Genomic DNA, 21,227 nt, shown 5'->3' with positions numbered 1-21,227 from the left:
CGTCGGCAAGGCCACCGTCGGGGCTGTCCTCATGGAGGTAAGAGGACCCATGGGGGGAGGGGGAGGCAGCCCTGGCAGGGGAGGGCCACACACACCCTGCACGCCCCTCACTTGTGCTCTCCCTTGTACTTCCCCTGCAGGTCATCCGTGCCATCAATGCCCTGCTCCTCCACAGGCTCGTGAGGCTTGGGGACCCGGATGCCGCCATCGCGGGCTTTGCCACCCTGGGCTTCCCCAATTGCTTCGGGGCTCTGGATGGGACCCACATCCCCATCCGCGCCCCGGAGCACAGTGGAGGGCGCTACCTAAACCAGAAGGGCTACCACTCAGTAGTCCTCCAGGCCTTGGTGGACAGCCGGGGCCGCTTCCTGGACATATACGTGGGCTGGCCTGGCAGCACCCACGATGCCCAGGTATTCCGGAACTCGGGCCTGTGCCGCAAGCTGGAGGTGGGGACCTACATCCCCCAGCGGGAGATCCCTGTGGGGGACACCACCATGCCCCTCTGCGTCATCGCAGACGCGGCATACCCCTTCCGGCCCTGGCTCATACACCCTTACACGGGCCACCTGTCAGCCAGCCAGGAGCGCTTCAACATGCGCCTGAACCATGCGCGCCAGGTGGTGGAGCGCACATTTGGCTGCCTCAAGGGGCGCTGGAGGTGTCTCCTCACCCGCCTTGATGCGGGCCCCACCAACATCCCCCAGATTGTGGGCGCATGCAGTGCCCTCCACAACCTGGTGGAGAGCAAGGGGGAGGCCTTCTTTCAGGGCTGGGCTGTGGAGGCCGGCAGGGCCAATGTGCAGCCACCCGCTGCCCCCAGTCGCCAGGTGGACCCCGAAGGGACCCGGGTCCAGGAGGCCCTGTGGGCCCAGTTCGACGAGGCCACGGGGTGAACGCTGGCAGGCCCCTACTGCGTCCCCCCCATCCTCCACAACACTCCCTGTCCCTATGCGCACACCACAGAGCACCCAAGAGCACCCCCCACCACTTTTCTTGTAAATAAAAGCAGACATGTTTTTCGTGAAACCAGAATATATAGGTTGAACTCTTATTATTATATCATAACTATGTACAGCCAAAATAAATATTATATATATATACGTATTATAAGATGAAAGGAAGAAAAAGGGGAAGACAAGGAAGGGGAGAACTGTTTACATGGGAGGGCAGGTATCATCATAACACAACAGAACAGGGGTCTAATACAAACTATTTACAAAAGATAGGTGAAGGGGATATATACAAAGGGGGGGGCACGTCCTGGGCCCCACGCCCCCTAATGTCCAGCGCTGGGGGTGGGCGGCCGCGACCCACGCCTCGGCCACAGCCCACACCAGGGCTGGCTGGGGGCCGGGCGGACTGGGAGATATGGCCGGCGGGTGTCAGCTGGCCCCGGGTCCCCCTTGGCGGAAGGGCCCTCGGTGGCGGACGGCGGTGTGACGGCGGGTGGAGCAGGCAGGGCGGGCAGAGCGGCGGACGGCGTGGCATGAGGGGGGCCAGGTAGTCTGCGATGTGCTCAGATGTGCGCATAAAGGCCCCTCATGCCTCCTGGTGCCAGGCCAGCGCCCGCTCCTGTAGTTGGAGGCGCCGCTGCTCAGAGACCTCCAGCTGCTGACGGAGGATGGCCGGCAGCTGGGGCTCTGTCGCCGTCCTCGGATGGTGCTGGCTCCGCTGTCGTCACCGCCCTGGGGCCGGTCGGTGCTCTGCCGAGGGGCTGGCCTCAAGTGATGGCCCTGGTGAGCTCTCCGGGACCACTGACACCTCGCCGGTGCTCTCCGGTCCTTCCGATGGTGCAGCTGCGGAACACGGGGGGGAAGAAGAGTGGAGACAGCCGTTAGTGTGGGCCCCGAGCCGTGGCCTTTGTTCCCCCACCCCTCTGCTGCTGGTTCCCCGTCCCCGGGAGATGCTGCTGATGGGTGTCCCACCCCTCCCCCCGGGGGACCCTAGGTTCCGCTCCCCACATCCCCAGGGATGGGGCATGGCACTGTCGTGCTAGGGGGGCAGGGGCTGATGCACTTTTCTGAGGGACGTGCCACTGCTGTCCTTGGGGCCATGGTCATCTGGGCATGTGGAGGGCCCTGGTCATATCTGTTACCCCCACCCCTCAACCCCGGGGGTGTGCACCGGGGGGGTACATACCTGATGGTCCGCTCCCACGGTCGGAGGACACCTGGTGGGCAGACGCCCTGCTGGAGCTCCGGGACAAGATGTGGATCTGGAGCCCCCCATCGCTGGAGGAGGATCCCCCCTCCTCCTCCCCCTCTGGTGCCTCAGGGGTGGGCTCCTGGGGGTGCCCCCGGGGTGCGGGGCTTACCTCCGGAGTGGACTCCACCTCCGGGGCCTGCTGGGGCTCGTCGGCCGAGGTATCAAGAGTGGCCGGAGGGGAGGAGGTGTGCTGGGGGCCCAGGATGGCCCTGAGCTCCCTGTAAAAGGGGCAAGTGACGGGGGCGGCCCCAGATCGGCCAGCCGCATCCCGGGCCCGGGCGTAACCCTGCTGCAGCTCCTTCACCTTACTCCTGACGTGGTCAGGAGTGCGGGCAGGGTGACCCCGGGCGGCCAGGCCCTTGGCCAGCCGAGCGAACGCATCCGCGTTCCGCCTCTTGCTCCCCATTACCTGGAGCACCTCCTCCTCACTCCAGAGCCTCAGCAGGTCCCAAAGCTCGGCCTCCGTCCAGGAGGGGCCCCGCTGCCGCTTCCCAACCTGGCTGCCGGTCTGGGAGCCCTGGCTCCCCTTGGGGGGGTGCCCTGGGGGGGCTGGGGGGCGGCCATCGCAGTGGTGGGGGGTTGATGTGACTGCAGAGGAGCATGCAGGCTGGCCGCATGGCTGGGCTACCGCCTGCATGCTCTCTCAGCTTCCTGCACAGGAAGGCAGGGGGTGGGGACCTTTAAGGGGCCGCTGCATGCGGCGACCATTGAGCTCAGGGGCTGGAGAGAGCGTCTCTCAACCCCTCAGCTGATGGCCGCCATGGCGGACCCTGCTATTTCGATGTTGTGGGATGTGCAACGGCTACACATTCCCTACTTCGACATTGAACATCGAAGTAGGGCGCTATTCCCATCTCCTGATGGGGATAGCGACTTCGATGTCTCGCCGCCTTACGTCGATGTCAACTTCGAAATAGCGCCCGCCACGTGTAGCCGTGACGGGCACTATTTCGAAGTTGGAGCAGCTACTTCGAAGTAGCCGGCACGTGTAGACGCGGCTTAATTTTACCTTATTTCAGTGTGACTGGTTTGGAATGTGAGGATGGGATTATACGCTTCCCCCCTTATGAGGTTTAGACAAAGAACAAGGCCTCAGACTGTCACAGTGAGAGAAGGCAAGCAGACTTGTGATTTTTGATTCTTTGATCCGACCTCCATAACTAGCTAAGTGGTAAGAATACACCTAAGTTCTTAAAGTGTAGACCTTTACAGGCTGGCCTGAGTAGCTGTATTCCAACACTGGTTAGCTTGGTATCTCGAGCATCTTCTGGCCTGAGTAACTCTCCAACACTTGGACACTTAATATGAACTATTATTGATGGGAATTAGGGGCCACAGAAGAAATTTCTGTGACTATTTCTGGTAACTGTCAGTTTTTGGGGGATATTCTGCTTTGTATTTTTAATTGAAGATGGGACAGGTGTATTATGGAAAGTCTGTCATTTATCTTTGTGACTCCAGCTGTGACTTCTTCATACACCAATTCCTCCATGTCTCCATTTGTTCCTTCCAACCTGCCAGTGCTTCTAGGGCTGTTTCTATGGTTTATCTTGTACTAACTTTTGCTTGAGAAGTGTCAGAGTCATAGGCTAATGTCACACACGTTGCTGCTGCTTGGTTGTCTCTGTTTTCCCAAGGCTTATCTCTGCAGAGCTTTTGTACCAATTTGACTCATAATATTGGTTTGCAAGGCCAAGTAGTTAAATTAGTACACCACTCTTCATCTCCCTTCCCCTCCCCCAGTGTGTAGTTGTGGGTTATGCTGCTGCTGCTGTTAGAACTCCCAGTAGCCCAGGGACATAGCCATTCTTATTAGTAGCCCCACTTTATAGCTGTGGAAGTTGAATCAAAGAGATTAAGTGGCAGAACTTGGGACTCTGCTGTGACCATTGTGACACTCCTCACTACTATTTGACACCATCTATTTTTTCTTTCAACGGCGTGTCCCTGCAGTTGAATTTGCACTAGTATATATTTTTAACTTATCTGATGAGAGAAAGGAAAGAGACAGTTTTTCTTATTGTCAGCCCCAGTGCTACTTATTTCAGGCCTTGCTATCTGGTGATGGGAACTAATGAGTACCTACAGAGACACTTCTATACACATAAATGGCAACAGCATCATAGTTTGTTTTGCTGTGAATCTGCTCTTCAACCAGCAGAGGGAACCCAAGCTCTGCTGTGAGAGCTGTGCTGATGCACTTGATGGCATCCTTGCTGATACTCCTGAAAAACAGTAGATGGTTTATTGCCATGTTGGCTTATGCATCATACGAAGCAAAGAGGTTGAAGTGTTTACCAATGGGAGAAGTCCAGGCTTCAGGCAAAGAGAACTTGCTTCTGAGCATCTGTAAGGATTTTGTAAGTGAAAGTATTTTAAATAAAAGTACTTGCCAGGATCCCTTTCGATCAAATTCGCTGCAGTCCTCATATGACATTTTTTTTAGAGCATCTTTCATTTCTGCATCTGCTAGTATCTGTTTGTCCTTGCTTTCCTGTAAGGACATTTGGGTGAAATCTGGGTCTGTTTCCATTCATTCTAATCAGTCCCTGTGGTTTAATTCCCAGATTCCTCTACTTACCATTTAATGTTTTTTGTTGAACAAATACAGTCACTTTAAGGTATCTTCCCAACTGCCTTCCATCAGCAAGTTACTTGCACTGGGCGCACACATGAAGCTGTTGCACACTGGTAGACGCAGTGGGTCCATGATGGTGGTGTTTTGGGCATAAATGGCCATAGAATAACTGCACCTGCTTCCTTTAGTGAAATGCTGGCATGTCCTAGAGAACAGGTGTGGGCAGGCATGGTTACGTTGAAATGTCCTGGGATGGGAATGGCAATATAAGGCCTGAGGCATGCACGTGGTAGCAGAAGAGCATTAGTGGACATCTGAGAGCAGAGGCAGGTGGGAGGTGCCTTAGAGCATTGCAGTGGTGGTGGCATGACTTGGGTACAGAAGTTGTTGTGGGCTGTGGAATGTGGGCAGTGGCAGCACTGGGCTATGAGGCTGGATAAATGTGATTTAAGGAATTAAGGACTTGAATGAATTGCGGGCTCTCAACATAAAGTTAAAGGAGTCTGTTAGAAGAATATGGGACTTAAAATATGCTCTCTTGTTTGTATGAAATGGCCCTTGAGAGCAGCTGTTTTATAGAATCTCTGGCTGTCCCTGTCTAGCAAATGGGAATAATAAAGTGTCTGTGAGATTCTGAATCTGGGCATGGCAAGGCAAGAGAATGTTTCATTTCTTCCATCATGTAGTCGCAATACAGGGTTGTTGAAATAAATCTAAGCAAGGGCTTCCCTGCAGTGCTGCTATGTTAGTAGCTGAATTAAGGCTCCTGGCTGTGGGGAAGCCTGTAATGTGGTTCTGCCACCTGTAGCTGTTCTCAGCAGCATGATGAGAACAGGCAAAGGGAAGCAAGGCAGCTGGGCAAGGGAGCGGAACTTAGAAGGAGAAGGAAGGAAGGGAAGTCTGATTAAGTTTTGTCTTGAAGTGTCTGTTTTTGGGTTTGTCCCTGCATTGATCTGCAAAGGAATGAGGCAAGTAATGGCCCCTTGGGGACCTTCAGGACTTTCCTCTCAATGTCAGCCGTCGTTTTCAATCACTCTCTCCCTCCCAGCCATTAATTTTGGCCCAGGATCATGGGGACTTGTCCATCTATCACTCCTAATTGACACTAAATGATCTGTCAGTTTATTGATGAACGGCAGGAGTGGAATTGTCACAATATATTTTACTTTCTAACAACTCCTCCTGACAATTTTACCTTGTCCATCTCACTCTCCTCACATAAATCTCCATTGGCCTCTCGTTCTTTCTCTTGGGCTGTTCTGGTGCCAGCCGCCTCCATGCCATCGGCACGTATCAAGGACATGAAGATGGCAGTAGAGCTGAGGTGTGTAGGCCGTGTGTGTGTGTGTTTTCCCCACTGTTTATTTAAAATATCTTGTATGTTCTGGGAATGCTAACTGGTCCCTGTTCTTCTGTGTCATTACCAGGATTGTGCTCTTTGGCTCTCATAGCTGGTAGTTATTTTCAGTCCCAGCAAAAGGCACCCACAGAAACCCCCCCAAGGGGCAGAAGAGTCACTGTAAGAGACTCCCAGAAGGGCAGTAGTGAGTGGTGAGAGAAAAATTTCCCATTTTAATTCATCACAGTTCTTGATTACAGGGGGCTTGCCTGCAAAGGGGTGATGATTGGACTTTTGCCATTTTCTGCTTCGGGCCTGATATGGGAGGAGCGGAGGTATTAATTTTTTTTTAATTATTTTATGTTTGTTTTTTCCTTTATATTAGACAGGCAAGTTTTCTCTAACCTCTTTTTCTGTTGGACCCTCTGCTTGACAGGAAACCAGTAGGATGATGGTATCATGCATGACATGAGAGTGAAACTTGAGCAATAGAGAGGGGACGGAGGTTTTAGCTAGGCTCTCGTTTGCTAACACTTATTTAACACTCTCACCTGGTGGAATTAAGAAGGGAATATCTGTAGAAGATTGAGCATCCTGATCTCTTCAGCTGGGTCAAAGGAAGTTTTCTCTCTAGTTGTCTGCTCCTCCAAGGCGTCCTCCAGCAAAACTAAGGGACATAAAGATCAGGCCTGATGTTCCCAATATTACCTTTAGTCCAGCAGTTCAGGTATTCAGCTGGGGTGAGGTCAGGGAGACCCCCTGTTTCAAGTTCCCCCTCTGCTTGAGGAGGGATTTGAACAGGGCCAGCCCCTCAGGAATGTACACATGCCTAGTGTGAGGCAGCAGCATATGAACCCAGAGATAGAAACACAGGTGCCTATGAAGCATCTACTGCAAAATTATAGGTGTCCAATGAGTTTTCGTGCCTACAGATTAGGTAGCAGCAGAATGTGGCTTTTGTGGATGATGTGGCTAAAATAGGCCTTAAGCACCTCGGTTTCAGGTTTAGGTACCTTTTTGGATCTGGGCTCATGTCATCTGAGGCAGACCATCTGTGCTGAGACAAGCATGATTTTGGTATTTTTGTTTGGATGCAAAGTAGCAGAATGCTGGCCGGTTTGATTAGAATTCTCCAAATGTAACCCCTCCCCCCGTGATGAATCCACTCTCTGAAAATAAAATGTATCTCTGAACATCACATCTTCCTCTCTTCTTCTTTTCTTTCTTAGCAAGAGGGCAGCTTGAAGCCGTTTTGATTAGAGGTGACTCATAAGAGAAGTGGGTTAGATGACCCAAGGAATATGTTACTATGCAGATGGAATCCTCCTCCCAAGGCTGCAGCTGCCCTAGCCTCCTGTGCTGCATGGGCCTGTGTGTATATACATGCGTGCGCATGCACACGCACATCCAGATCTGTCCTTGTACCTCTCCAGTAATGAAAGCCGGATGGAAAAATCAGCTGTCTAGTGGCCTCCTGCTCTCCCAGCCCTTTCGTGTTCGTTTGGGGAGCATATAGTCTGGAGCGCTTCCACTCTCTCTGTTAGCTATGAAGACTGCAGTGCCCCCTATGGAGAGCCTCAGTGCAGGCTGCTCTGTCTGTGTCTGCAAGATGTCTAGTCTTCTCCAATAACAGCACTATAAAAAGTAGCTCCTCTCTGAGTCAAAGGAGCCACATGTTCCTAGAAGTGTATTTGGTATGGTGCCATTCTGATGTTACTGTTGTTTTCCGGAGAGGGAACTGAGCAAAATAAAATCAAGTGAGGACACGTGGGCAAGTCCCCCAAGGAAAAGCATAGCACCCCCTTTAAAACTACACTGGACAGGTGTGAGGACTAGAGCTTTTTTGTTGGAGCAGTGTTGCTGGCAGATCTGTGAGGGAGATCAGCATCGTATCTAACACTGCTTCATGCTGGAATGCTTGTCTCCTAGGTCCCTCTCCTTGCTTTCATCCCCCTGTTAAAGCTAGATGCGCTTTAAGGGAGCTTGAATAACACAATGTGCAGCCTGAGATGACATAGATGTTGTCACTGCTGGAAGCACTGCAAGCTTCACCTCTGTCTCACCTGGATATTTGCCTTAGCTACATCCTCAGCCCATGGTAGCGTTCGGATGCAGCTGTGCACATAGGTCTAGAAGCCCCATGTGTCGCTGTCTTCACTGTCATGTCTGAGCCTTTTTGTAAGTAAACAGTGAGATGAGCAAGAGTACAAACAGGAGCCTCAAGGTCAGAGAGAGGCACATGTTCTCCCTAGACAGGTTAAACTGCATTCGCTTTTGCACTTACTCTGTCACTAGCTGCCCTTCAGTACACACCAGCATATTTGTCCTGTTCTGTTGTCCCATGAATCAGCTGCCTCGAGCAGTGCTTCCCAATTGAAGTTCCACAGAACGCTGGGGTTCCGCGGAGTGAAATTAAGGGTTCCTCAGTCAGGTGTCAGCAACCTGCGATTCTGGAGCTGTATAGTCATTTGCAGCTGCACACCAACTCCTCTGCAGCTTCCTGCAGCTCACTGCTCTGCCTCTGCTAGTGGTGGAGTCAGATGGGTCCTGCATCATCCTGCCACCGCTGGTAGGGGTATCAGTGGATCCTTCATTGTCCTGCCGGTGCTGATAAGGGAGTCAGATGGGTCCTGCATCATCCTTTGTTGGGCCCTCAGGAATAGAGTTGCAGGAGCGGAGGTAGGTTTGTGAGGTATTTGGACAGGTTTGGGGTTGAGAGAGGTTAATCCTGGGGATGGAGGGGTGGGTTTCTAGGATGGCAGCTAAAGCTTGGTAATGGGGGGGTGGATTTAGAGTCTGAGGACCGAGGGAGGTAAAACTGGAGATTGGGGTTGGGGTTGGGGTTGGGGCTGGGGTTGGGGGCCAAGGCGGGTGGAGCCTGGGAATGGAGTTCTGCAAAATTCTTTTGAGTTTAAAAGGTTCTGTGGCCAAATAAAATTGGGAAGCACTAGTGTAGTTTCACCTTGAGCCTGACAGGGAATGATATTCTAGGTATGGCCTGCGGGGGGCAAACTTTACACAGGAATAGGCACACCTTCCAGTGCAGCTTGAGTCTTGCTGGTGGACTAGAACCTGCCAGTATGTTGACAGGGCTGGCTCATTCGTTCACATCTCTTTGGAGTGCTGTCGAGAATAAGGGTAGGGAGAAGTGGAATGCAGCAACGAGGTGACATAAAGGGGGAGCGATCTGAGTAGTGGTGTTTGCTGGGTTCCCAGTAGAGGGAGGGTTGTTCACGAGACACCTGGTTGCATAACTGCTGTAGCTTCCCTGCCCCAGAGTTGCTGTCCTGTGGGGTTGAGCAGAAGACTCTGTGCTCTAAGTGCAGGACGGAAGAGGGCAGAACTGATATTTTCCAATAAAAGTGCCTTTCAGTATCAGCCTTTCAGTGTAACTCTTACTCACCATCACAGCTATGTGCCTGGGACCCACAGAGGTGACAGCATAGGGGCAGTAACAGAGAGAAAGCTGTGCTAGTCTATAGCCTATCAAAACAAAAAAGCAGTAAAGTAGCCCTTTAAAGACTCACAAAATAATTTAACAGGTGAGCTTCTGTGGGATAGACCCACTTCTTCAGACCACAGCCAGACCAGAACAGACTTAATATTTAAGGCACAGAGAACCAAAAATAGTAATCAAGGTTCACAAATCAGAAAAAAAAATTATCAAGGTGAACAAATCGGAGAGTAGAGAGGTGGGGTGGGGGGGAGTCAAGAATTAGATTAAGCCAAGTATGTAAAAGAGCTCCATAATGACCCAGAAAATTCACATCCCGGTTCAAACCATGTGTTAATGTATCGAATTTGAATATAAAAGAGAGTTCAGCAGCCTCTCTTTCAAGACTGTTGTGGAAATTCCTCTTCAGTAAAATGCAGACTTTTAAGTCATTAACAGAATGGCCCACTCCATAGGGGCAGTTTGGCCCTGGATCAGAATGTTGATGTCTCTTCATTACTTACCCCTGCTGCTGGCTGCTAATGCTGGTTTCACATTTAAGTGATGGAAGGACAGATCTATCATGCATTTTGAAGCAGCTGGGGCTCCCATGCTGTACACAGCCCAAGCCTCGTAAAATGACCACAGCAAACGAACCTGCTAAGGCCCAAGCTCTACCTGCCCATTCTTTCCTGTAAAGCTGGTGGAAATGTCCAACAAACTGTATTTTACTTGCCCATCAAATATGTTCCCTGGCCACCTGCCCCCAGCAGTCCTTGTCGTCAAATTCAAATCTGTTCTTTCCTGAACAATGCCTTAGTATTCACAACAGGTCACTCTGTAATTGGTTCCTTATTTTTACTGGGCTACCCTGCTCTCTTGCCACCCTCTGTTAGGGTTATAGGGTGTTCCTGCAGTTCTTCTATGCTGAGAGGATGGCAGGCTGATCTCTGGCTCTCAGCTGTAGCTCAGGGACACACTGTCCTGCGGCACAAAAGTGTAACTAGGGCCCTCCATGAACTGTGGACATTAAAAGATTTCAAGGACATTTCCCCCCATTCATCCCAGTTATGTCCCCTGCTAAAATAGGTTAACGGTGTCTAATTAACCACTGAACATTGTCATGCTGCATAAAGATAGCATCCTCGCTGTTCTCTGAGCCCTGCTACTTTATCTCCATTTAGATCTCCATGGTATTCCATTAAATGTGAGAGAAACAGTTTAACAGAGATGATGTCTGCATTAGAACTGTCTTTCACCCTTCAGCATGAAGCTTGCAAGAGGCTCCACAGCCACTCAGATGCATTTCAGAGGGGGTTGAGAATCACTGCCTCTCCCAGTGCCCTGTACACAGAGGAGTTTGTGCCCATGGTATAGAATGGCTTGGGACAAAGAGACATTTATAGAATGGGAGCAGATTTGTGTCCCCTTCCACAGCAGGTGGATGGGACCGAGGGTAGATGGGATGTGGGAATGTTTAACAAGGGGACCTCAGAACAGTAATGCAGCCTTGCTGTCACTTTCTCTTCTATCAATTCCCCTGAAAATAGGGACTGACAGCTGGTCAGAGCTGAAGAGAATATTCCAGGGATATTAGCAAATGTGGGAATAGTAGCAGCTCCTAATGTGAAGGTGTTTGAGTTGAGCAGGCCAAATGACTAGGTCAACCCATGCCCTGGTGCCCGTGGGAAATAATTGGTTTGATCAGGAAACATTAGAGGGAGAGAAGTTGAAGATATGGGTGCCCAGCTGCCCTAGCATTAGCATCTAAATTTACCTGATGGGATTGCTAGAAATAGCTGGCTGGGCAGAAGGTCTGTTTCACAGGAGCTGTGATTTGTGATATTTTAATAAACCTGAATGAGACATAGTTCTGTCCAAATGTTGCCTCGCTTGCATTGATCCGTGTGTCTTTATCTCAATAGATGAATCTGTGGTTACCCATTCTGTATGGCTATGTCTATGCTGCAGAGCTATTTGAGATACCAAGGCGAAATAGCTACTCTGTAGCTATGAAACGTGCCAATAATTTTGAAATATTTTTCAATATGGTATTTTGGCATCCCTGTATGCCTTGTTGCAGGAGCAGTAAGGGATGCTTCAAAATAGCGCAGTATTTCAACATTTGGCACTGTGTAGATGGTACCAAATCCCCAAATAGCCTATTTTGAAATTTCCTCAAAATAGGATACACAATTTACATAGCGTAACTTGTGTATCTTATTTCGAGTTTAGGGTGCAGTGTAAACATAGCCTGTGTGTTTGATTCACTCCTTGTGCCGTGTTTTTGTTGCTGGAGTTGGGGGAACTGGTAAGTGCAGATTTCTCAGTGTGGGGAGCCGCAGGGAATGTAAGGCTAAATATATAGCGAATCTCCCCAAATATGGTTGGCATGCTTAAGCCCAACGCTTCTCACGTCTATGCCTTAGCTCATCCATGGAAGGCTGCGTTCTTGTGGCTGATAAGCAGGATGTTATGCACCCAAAGCATTATGTTTTAAGAAGGATGAAATGTTTGTCCCAGCCTGATGCAGTTGGTTTTGAGACAGAGCCAGTTTTCAGGATGGTGCACTTCACAGCATCTAAAACAGAGATCAAATACAAATTGAATATGTATCGGAGGGTAGCCGTGTTAGTCTGGATCTGTAACAGCAAGGAAGGGTCCTGTGGCACCTTACAGACTAACAGAAAAGTTTTGAGCATGGGCTTTCGTGAGCACAGACTCACTTCATCAGATGGTGTTTCCAATGGCAGCTGGAGAGCTAAAACACAAACAGGAATAGTTCCCCTATATTTTGCTAAGCCTCTGGTGCCAGCAGGTCTGGAGATAGGTTTTTCTCTGGAAACCTGCTTCTCCTACTGCTCCAGCAGAGCCTATGATTTTTTTGCCCTCTGCAGGCCACAGTGGAAGATGTCTTTTCTCTCAGGCTGCGTCTACACTAGCAAGTTCTTTCAAAAGGAACTTCGAAAGAAGGGCCCCTTTCGAAATACTCCATGGAGCGTCTACACACAATCCACGCCCTTTCAAAGTTATCTTTGAAAGAACGGGGCTGGTTCTTCGGAATTGGTCCTCTGTTCCCCTATTAGGAACAGGGTGTGTAGATGCTCCTTTCTAAAGAGGGTGTGTGTAGATGCTCCGTGGATGGCTATTTCGAAAGAGGGAGTCAGCTGGTGGGCAGAGATGCCACTGACAGTGCAAATGGAGCTCTATGGCTCCAGTGTCCAGCTGTGTTTAAAGACACAGGCTCCCACAAACCCCTGTGCAGGAAGCTGAGAGCGTGCTCGTAGCAGGGAGCATGCACTGCCTAGCCACACGCTCCCTCAGTGATACCTGAGCCTCAAGAGCCCATACCTCAGACCCCTGGCCAGCACCCAGGACCCCTGCTCCTCCAAGGGGCCCCACAGACATCTCCCAGGAGCCAAGCCAGGCACCAAATAAAGGGCCCCATCCTGGACAGAGGCCAAAGTCTGGGACCGTGTCTCCTTTTGGGAGGATGAGGAGCTCCTGCACAAGGCAGGGGTCCAGCACTGGAATGCAACCATCAAAGGTCCTCATCAGCCAGGGCCACCAAACTGAACCATGGACCAGGAAAATTCAAAAGTGAAGTAGCTCTGGCAGGGCTACTGTAAGACTAGGGACACAGCCACACCGTTGGGGCAGCACCCACCAGCTGCCCCTACTTTAAAGAACTGGCCTGTGGCCTTGGCCCCAGGAGGCGGCACCCCCACTCGTGGTCCTGGATGCAGCTGATCCAGACCTGGAGCCAGGGACCAATTCAGAGGACTGCCCAGGACCATCAGCCACCACCTTGCCTTGCCAGACAGTCCTGCAGCCTGTGGCCACCACTGCTGATGAGGGCGCCAGCAAAGGGGCCCTTGTCATCGACATCCCCTTTGGTTTGTCCTTCCAGGCCCCCTCCACCCGGGCATCACCAGAGTACCTGGAGGGACCCTCAGGTAAGTGTCGTGCATCCTGGTAGCCCTGGGACCCAGGAAGGGGGGTGCCTGTTCCTACCCGAGGTGGCCGCAGGCCGTCCACACAGCTGCCAGCTCCAGTCCAGATGCATCCTGGACAACCACGCTCCCTGGGCCCTAGAGGGGGCTGTGTATGGCACTCAACACCAGCTATCCTGCACAGCATCATGAGCCACACAGCCGTGGAGGGACCACAGGGGGCTGTCAGACAGAAGCCTACGCTTGCTCCACCCATGCAGAGGCCCTTGGCAATCCGGATGTCAGAGGGACCCCAGGACAGTGGATAGAGGGGTGAGGACCCAGGGGCTGACTCATGGGACTAGTGGCCCATTCCTCTGTCGCCTTCTGTCTCCATAGCTCCAGCAACTGGGAGCCAGCCGAGCCCCCTCCATGGGCCAGGGAGCCCCACTGTGGAGGGCAGGGGGCCAGGCCCATACCCCAACTTGGGATGGCATGGGGCCACTTCTGGGCTGCACGCTGGTGCCACCAGGGCAGGGAGGAGCCCTGAGGGACCGCACCGGTGTGTTGTGGGAGTGGCTAGCCATGGAGCGGCAGGCCTGGGATCGGGTGGCGGCCAACCTGGATGTGCTCACCAGGCTGTGACTGCACACCTGGCTCAGCCTACCGCCCCTTCGCAAGCCTCCCTGCACCAGTGAGCCCCCAACCCCGACCTTGCTGCCCTGATCCCACCCGACCTACCCTCAGCCAGCCTTCTCCAACTAGCCAACCTGTTAATGGCCAGAGCAGGCTGTGCCGAGGCAGCTCTCCCCACCCTCCCTTCCCCCGGACAGACCCTGGCAAACCCGTAGAAGCTGCACCCCAGCTATGCCCCTACCTTCCTGTGCTCCCAGCCCCAGCTCAGCCCCGACGGGGGGCCCTGGGTGAGGGGGGGTAGGGGCTCCTGTGGCCAACAGGGATCCTGTCCCTTGACCCCAGTTGAGGGTTAAGGCTCCCCCGCACCTCTGCCCCCCTCAATCTTTAGTGCCCACACCTCCCACCCCAGGCCCACCTTGTACATAACTTCCCCCACCCCCCCCAGTAAATAGCTTATAATGTTTTAAGGAAGCAGACTTGTTTTTTCATGATCAGTAAACTGTTCATTGGTGGGTATCCCTGTGTGTGTGGGGGGTGGGGTTTGTAGCGGTCGGGGTGTGCATGGGGGTAGTGGTGGGGCTCCCACGCAAAGGCCTCACGCAGGGCCTCCCTTACCTGCACTCTGTCTCACTGTGCTTAATGGTGCAGGGCAGTGGCGGCCCACCCCTGCATGAAGGGCTCATGTAGGGGCTCCACAAGGTTGTACAGGGTGCAGCACGTCCTGCCCACCACTGACACACTGGGGAGGCTCATCTCCAGCCTCATTAGGAGGTGGCATAAGTGCCCCTTGAGACAGCCAAATGTTCCCTCAACAATATTACAGGCCTGGTTGAGGCACTTGTTAAAAACAAGCCTAGCTAGGCTGTGTGTGTCCCATGTCCAGTCGCATGAGCCATGGCTGCAGGGGGTAGGCGGCGTTGGCCGCAGTGCAGGGTGGCATCATGGTGTCCCTGATGGGGACCTCCCTTGGGGATGTAAGTTCCATCGAGCATTCTGTGGCCGAGTCAAGAGTTCAGAAGACCCGGGAAATCTGGGTGCGGTTGTACCACCCCACATAAACATCCATGAACCTATCCTTCGCACCCACAAGCGCCTGCAGCACCATGGAGTGGTAGCCCTTCTTGTTTATGTAGGCCCCACCATTGTGCTCCAGGGCCCGGATGGTCATGTCGGTACCATCCGGCACCCCAAAGCAGTTGGGGAAGCCCAGCTGCTTGAATCCCGTGAGGGTGACGTTCAGGTCCCTGACATGGATGAGGAGGATGTTGTTGATGGCCCGGATGACCTGCAGGATGTGAAGGGGGAATGCACTTGTGAATGTGGATTGGGGAACTCCATGCCCACCCATCCCTGCCCCTGCTGCCCTGTCCCCACCCCCATCCTCTACAGGGCATTCCTACCCAGGACATCTTGCCCCTGCTTTCTGCAGGTGCCCTGTCCCCTCCCCTGTCCCTGCCTGGGGTCAGCCTCCACCCCCCCAGTCCCCAACAGTGCCCCTTGTTGGGAGACCCCCACTCCCCCAGCCTGTGGCAGAAGTGTGACGCATGCGTGGCTTACCTCCATAAGGACAGCCCCGACAGTGGCCTTGCCCACCCTGAATTAGTGGCTTACAGATCGGTGGCTGTCTGGGGTGGCCAGCTTCCACAGGGTAATGGCCACCCTTTTCTGCAGGGGGCGTGCAGGCCTCATGCAGGTGTCATGGTGCTGTAGGGCTGGGGCGAGCCAGTGGCACAGCTCCAGGAATGTTCCCTTGGCCGTTCTGAAGTTCTGCAGCCACCAGTCATTGCCCCAGTCTTCCAGCACCAGCTTGTCCCACCAATCCATGCTTGTAGGGTAGCCCCACAAGTAGCAGATGGCCCGGGGGATGAGTCATGGGTGTCATGCCCTGAGGACAGCCTCCAGGATGGTGGCTATCAGGGTGGGCATCTGAAGCCACTGCAGGATGGTAGCCAGCACCGTGGCCAGCACGCTGGCCACAGCCTTGATGGGTGGCAGGGATGTGGGGAGAGAACTGCTGGGGATCCATGCTGTGCCCCATGGTGCCTCCTCTGCGCAGTCTCCCTCTGTGTGCTTCAGGCCAGCTAGCCGGCCTTCAGCGTGTGCAGGGTGAGGGTGTTGGGGAGGGGCCCTTTAAAGATACGGTGGGCGGCTGCCCCGGAAGGGTTTGTTTGCCGTGTGACCTTGTCTGCGGCGTTTCCTGGCCCTTTACTTTCAAAAGGGTGCCCTGGAATGTGTGGATGGTCCCTTTCAAAAGAACGGCTGGGTGGGGTCTTTCGAAAGGGCAGATCATTCCTTTGATCTGCGTTTGGCTGTGTGGATGCTTATTTTTGTAAGGCCATCTTTCGAAACGTAATTTTGAAAGATCGCCTTTTGAAAACATGTTGTGATGTAGACAGAGCTTCAGACTTTTTCTTAGGTGGCAAATGTGGGTTATGTAGTGGGGCTAGGTCCAGTTTTATTGTTGCTTTTATTATTTGTTTATCACATTATCACCCAAACATATGCGTCATCACAGACTTCCCGTCCCAATAGATTGTCACTGCTTTGGGGCAGAGCCTGACTTTTGTATTGCATGTTTGTATAGTGCCTAGCACGGTGGGGCAATAAATTTTGAATGAAGCCTTCCAGATGCTACCACAGTACAAAGAATAAATAATAGTCCATGGTCTCTTTCTTCTGTCAGTGTGGCAAGAGACAGATAGTTCTGACATATGTAATCTCAAAAAATGCCCTTAGGTCCACACAAGTACACAAGGAGCTGATCCAGTCCTGTGCGTTTTCACAGACTTGGAGCCCTAAACCCTTATTTGGGTGTTTGGAAACCACCCTATATTATCTTGGGTGTTTTTTATTGGCACTGGATGTATCTAGCCTTACAGGTGCCTCACTATGCCGTTTGCCTCTCCTGATTCATGGAAGGGTTAGTGGTGATTGAGTGATGTGATGAGTTTAAATAAGCTAGGTATGCGTTGAATGGCTAATGGATGACTGAGGGGACAGAATTGTTGTGTACAACGATCTGAAGAGCGTAAACCTCAATGCCATGAAATGGGATGGGATGAAGCTATGGAAAATTTAGGTTGAATATCCACAACATTTTCCTGCTGTCTGAGGTTGTGATGTTGTCTCCCATAAAAAATGGACAGAAAGACCTGTTGCTTGGAATATTTAAACCTTGAATGGACAAAGCCCTGGAGGATAGGCTGGGTGAAGCATAGCCAGAGATGGATAAAATGTGACATAATTCACTTCTACCTTCTCAGATTCTTCCCTTGAAGTCAGATCCTCTAGTCTGAACTGCTGATAGGCCCTCTGGGCCAATTTCTTGCTCTTCTTGTGTTAGAAGGGAGGTGGTTTTAGGTATTGGTGCATTGTCTATCTTCATCCCTTGCTCTCACCACCACCACAGGGGCAGATTAGGCACTCAGAACTAGAGGAAGCTATGGATATGTTTAGAATGGAGACCTGGGTGGCTGATGGGTGAATCCTTTCCCATCTCACTGAGCTACTTCAGTGGCCGAAGTGTGAGGGACTGGGAGTGATCACTGCTTCCTGGGACAGGGTGTGTGGGAAATAAAGCTCCATGCCTCCCTTGTCACAGCGCCCTGCGTCCAGGAAGAGTGGAGAATATTTATTCCCAACGCACAGAGTTAAAACTTCATTCTGCAAAATGGCCAAAGCAATCAGTGAGTGATGGAGTATCTGCTAAAAAGAAACCTGGCATTTAATTAACTTCTCAAAGTGCTGGTTCAGCAACCTCCATGTTTTACATTTTGAATATTGAACAAGCATCCCTAATCGGAACTGAATTACTTCTGGGCTTGCTGGGGTGGAGAGTGAGAGAGCTGCCATTTGCCTGTGCCTCCCTCCACGTTATTATGAACTCCTGTTAACTCAGCCGGATCAACCCTGATTTGCTGCAGCGACAGCATTTCCGAACTTGCCCAGCCCTGGGTGAGCCCCCAGCCCAGAAAGACACCTAGGCCGTATTTGTCTATAGGTGAGGACAGGAGGAACACATTGGTCTCTCAGGGACATACCTCTGGAACTATCATGACTTATTTCTGTCCAGTCCCTCATGTGCTGGCGTTTGCCCTTGAGTAGGGGAAGCTTTGCCTTCAGCGCATGGACAGTGTGGACAAAATAATATATGAAAACTTCAAAGAACTGTGTGTGCTCTTGCTGGTGTTTTGCCAAGCTGCCCCTCTGGACCAAATTGGCTCTGATTTAACTCTTTTTGTGTGCAGTGGGCCAGCAAAGGCAAGGCTTTTTGTATTGTGTGTAAAGTGACTTATGTCCACAGAGATGCGTGGAGGCTGTTTTGCAGAATAAGAACCATGTATTGAAAATTGTGTGTATAGCTCACCCTCTAGCCTTTTCTCAGCATGGACTTCTTGTGTTGCAGATCAGGACGGAAAACTACAGAAGAAGTAGAAGAGTAAGTTCTCCTTTTTTGCTAATGGAAGACTTGATTCTTTTCTGATACGGGCCCCTAATTCCTGGTGGGAGTGTTGTGTAGTAAGGGCATATGAATGAGGATGCTGGATTTGGGATCTCATCATGCTCAGGGTCAGGGAAGTAAAGCCTTGCCTGAAAGTACTTGATGTGCCCATTGTCCTGAGAGAGGAGGCTGATAGTGTGATTCTTGTTTTCTTAGAGGCAGCGTGTGTTAGTTGCTCTGTCTTTCCATCAGGACAGAAAAATACAACAATTTGAGTGAAAAGTGTCTCTTTTTTCAGCTGCCCAGGGACTTGAAAACTCAGGTCCTGCTGGACACAGAATCCAGGGGTTATACTGTGTGTTCTGAAGAATCCTTCCAGGTGACAATTATCAGATGGGTAGCCATGTTAGTTTGTATCTGCAAAAACGAGAAGTCCCGTGGCACCTTGAGCATAAGCTTTAGTGGGCAAAGACATGTACCTGACGAAGCAGGTCTTTGCCCATGAAAGCTTATGCTCCAAAAACAATCTGTTAGTCTGTAAGGTGTCGCAGGACTTCTCTTTGTCCTTCCAGGTGGCTGCAGAATGAAGCCCCATAAGAGCAAAGCACAGGAGAATTTGGGAAAAGAGATGGTCTGATAAAACGTGCTGGCTCTTCAAGTGTTCTACAGCATGGGAAAACTGGGAAGTTCCTGTCTTAGTTTGGCGGGGACTGAGAATCCCCAGGAAAGAGAAGGGACGAAAACATTAATGCTTCTCTCTTTGAAATTCTTTTCCTATTGTGCTTTGTTGCAGTCACCGCCTCAGGCAGCAGAGTCTAGAAGGATCAGATGATGGAGGAGGTAAGACTTCATCTTAACTGCTAGAAACAAAATGTCCTGTGTTATCTAGGGAGCCCCAGAAACATGAGCAGAATTGTCCTGGAAGAAGCAACAGGATTGTGCGTTGCATTTGTGAGAGATGCTGGAGAAGGTATGATGGAGATCAGATGGTAAGGGAGGTATCCTGTGGACTGAGCCTTGGTCCTGAATAACGTAGAAATGATCAAATACTTTCGGTAAAATGGAGAGGTCCTAAAACGTGTTTATGTCTGGCTGCACAGGGAGGAAGGCTGGAAGGCCTGGGGATGGTCAGAGGAAGAGGCAGGAGTCACAAGAGGGCCCCCATTTCAAATGGTGATAAACTCTTCCTCTGTCTCCTACTGACACGCTCCCTCTTGTGCCCCTTCAGGACTAACAATACTGACAGCCTCCTGTGTGCCCCCATAACCTGCTTTCCTCAGCTGTTAACTCTTCTACCTGTCTTCCTGACCATATTAATGAAGACTTCATGGACTTCTTTTACTAAAATCTCATCACCCTAATCTAAAATTGTGTATATATGTGGGCTGAGCACATGCACCAGTGAATTACCCCTTTGCAGCAGTGTACTGGCTGCTGTGAGTTACCCTAGATTTTTGGGTAGACTCTAGCTCTGCCAGGCCTTGTAGTTAATGTAGCCTGGTCCTCCAAAACTGGACAACTGTTTTAGCAGCCAAGAGAAACAGCTACAAAAATCCACAGGGCAGAATCTAAGACAAAGAGTCACTCCATATGCCAAGAGGCCTGGCAGGCCCAGACACTCTTCCACAGTTCTTAGGAGCTACATCAAACTTCCAGTGACTGAATTTTTTATCCTGTTTAGTTAACCTGTAAAACTGAAGGTCAGAACATATAACTGTGAGTCAGAGTTTAGTAGGATACACTAAGGGATTAATGTCACAGGGTGCAGCCCTCATCACCAGACTGGTGCCGCCTTCTGGTTGTGCTTGAGGCAGACTCTCGTGTATACCAGCACCCTGTCGCAGGTCTAAGAAAGATGCTTTTCTTCTTGAATCAGCTCTCTGATGTGTTTGTGTTTTACCCCTTTCCCTGGAGTGTTGTGGGTAGGGTGGTGGTGTCCAGCAGCCTAGACCTTTTCCTGGTGGCAAAGTGTGTGTCTGTGTGTACTGGGGAGTTGAGGGAGGGGAGTCCAGGCCCTTCCACTACTCCAGACTCCAACCATGGAACCCCATAAACAGTATCCCCCTACTGCTCCTCTGTAACCTTTGTCAATGCTGTTCTATTTCCTTGGGACACTTCTCCAAGGCCCCAGCATCCTCTTTGCCCTCACATCTGGGCATTCAGCTGCTCAGTTCTAGGAGCCAGCCACTAGTCTATCCAAGGTAGTTACCATTCTGTGCCCTCCAGGGATGTAAAAGGCTGAGTGGAAGAAGGCCAGAGACAGTTGTGAAAGGAAATGGATTGAGTGGGGCCATTTCTGACTTCAGTCAATCTTTAAAGTTACATAAAGAATTCCACAGCACAAGTCATACAGTGCTGTAGAAATGAATGAATCTACCAGGAGAGAGAGCCTGTGGAAGACAGGGAAGGGTCAGGTATTGCAATTCTGACTCTCTGTTCTGGGCTATATTCAGAACTGTGCTAACAATTTGTTAACTTTAAACCGTGTTTCTTCAGCCATTTTTGAGGTCTCTCTTCCTCACCTGAGAACGAGTCCAGGACGAGTGAGACTTATTGAAAAAAGGGCCTTTTTAGTCTCTGACAAAAAGTATCATCTTCCCACTCTTAACTCCAACTTGCAGGAACTTTTTGAAAAGTTATAGACCCCTGATAATAATGGC

At 51.2% G+C, this 21,227-nt stretch overlaps 1 protein-coding gene across 2 annotated transcripts in view; it reads left to right on the top strand.

Annotated features, from left to right (window-relative positions):
- Positions 1 to 21,227, top strand: part of IFT43 (intraflagellar transport 43) — a 59,017-nt gene that overhangs the window by 19,303 nt on the left and 18,487 nt on the right. For both annotated transcript variants that reach the window (XM_074998786.1, XM_074998787.1), the window contains exons 4-5: positions 18,532 to 18,564; positions 19,361 to 19,407. In XM_074998786.1, coding sequence (XP_074854887.1) covers positions 18,532 to 18,564; positions 19,361 to 19,407 — 80 coding nt within the window. The remainder of the gene's footprint in view (positions 1 to 18,531; positions 18,565 to 19,360; positions 19,408 to 21,227) is intronic.

The sequence above is a fragment of the Carettochelys insculpta genome, chromosome 6 (assembly GCF_033958435.1).
Source record: "Carettochelys insculpta isolate YL-2023 chromosome 6, ASM3395843v1, whole genome shotgun sequence".
Classification (NCBI taxonomy): Eukaryota; Metazoa; Chordata; order Testudines; family Carettochelyidae; genus Carettochelys; species Carettochelys insculpta.
This window is presented reverse-complemented; position numbering and strand designations above follow the sequence as displayed.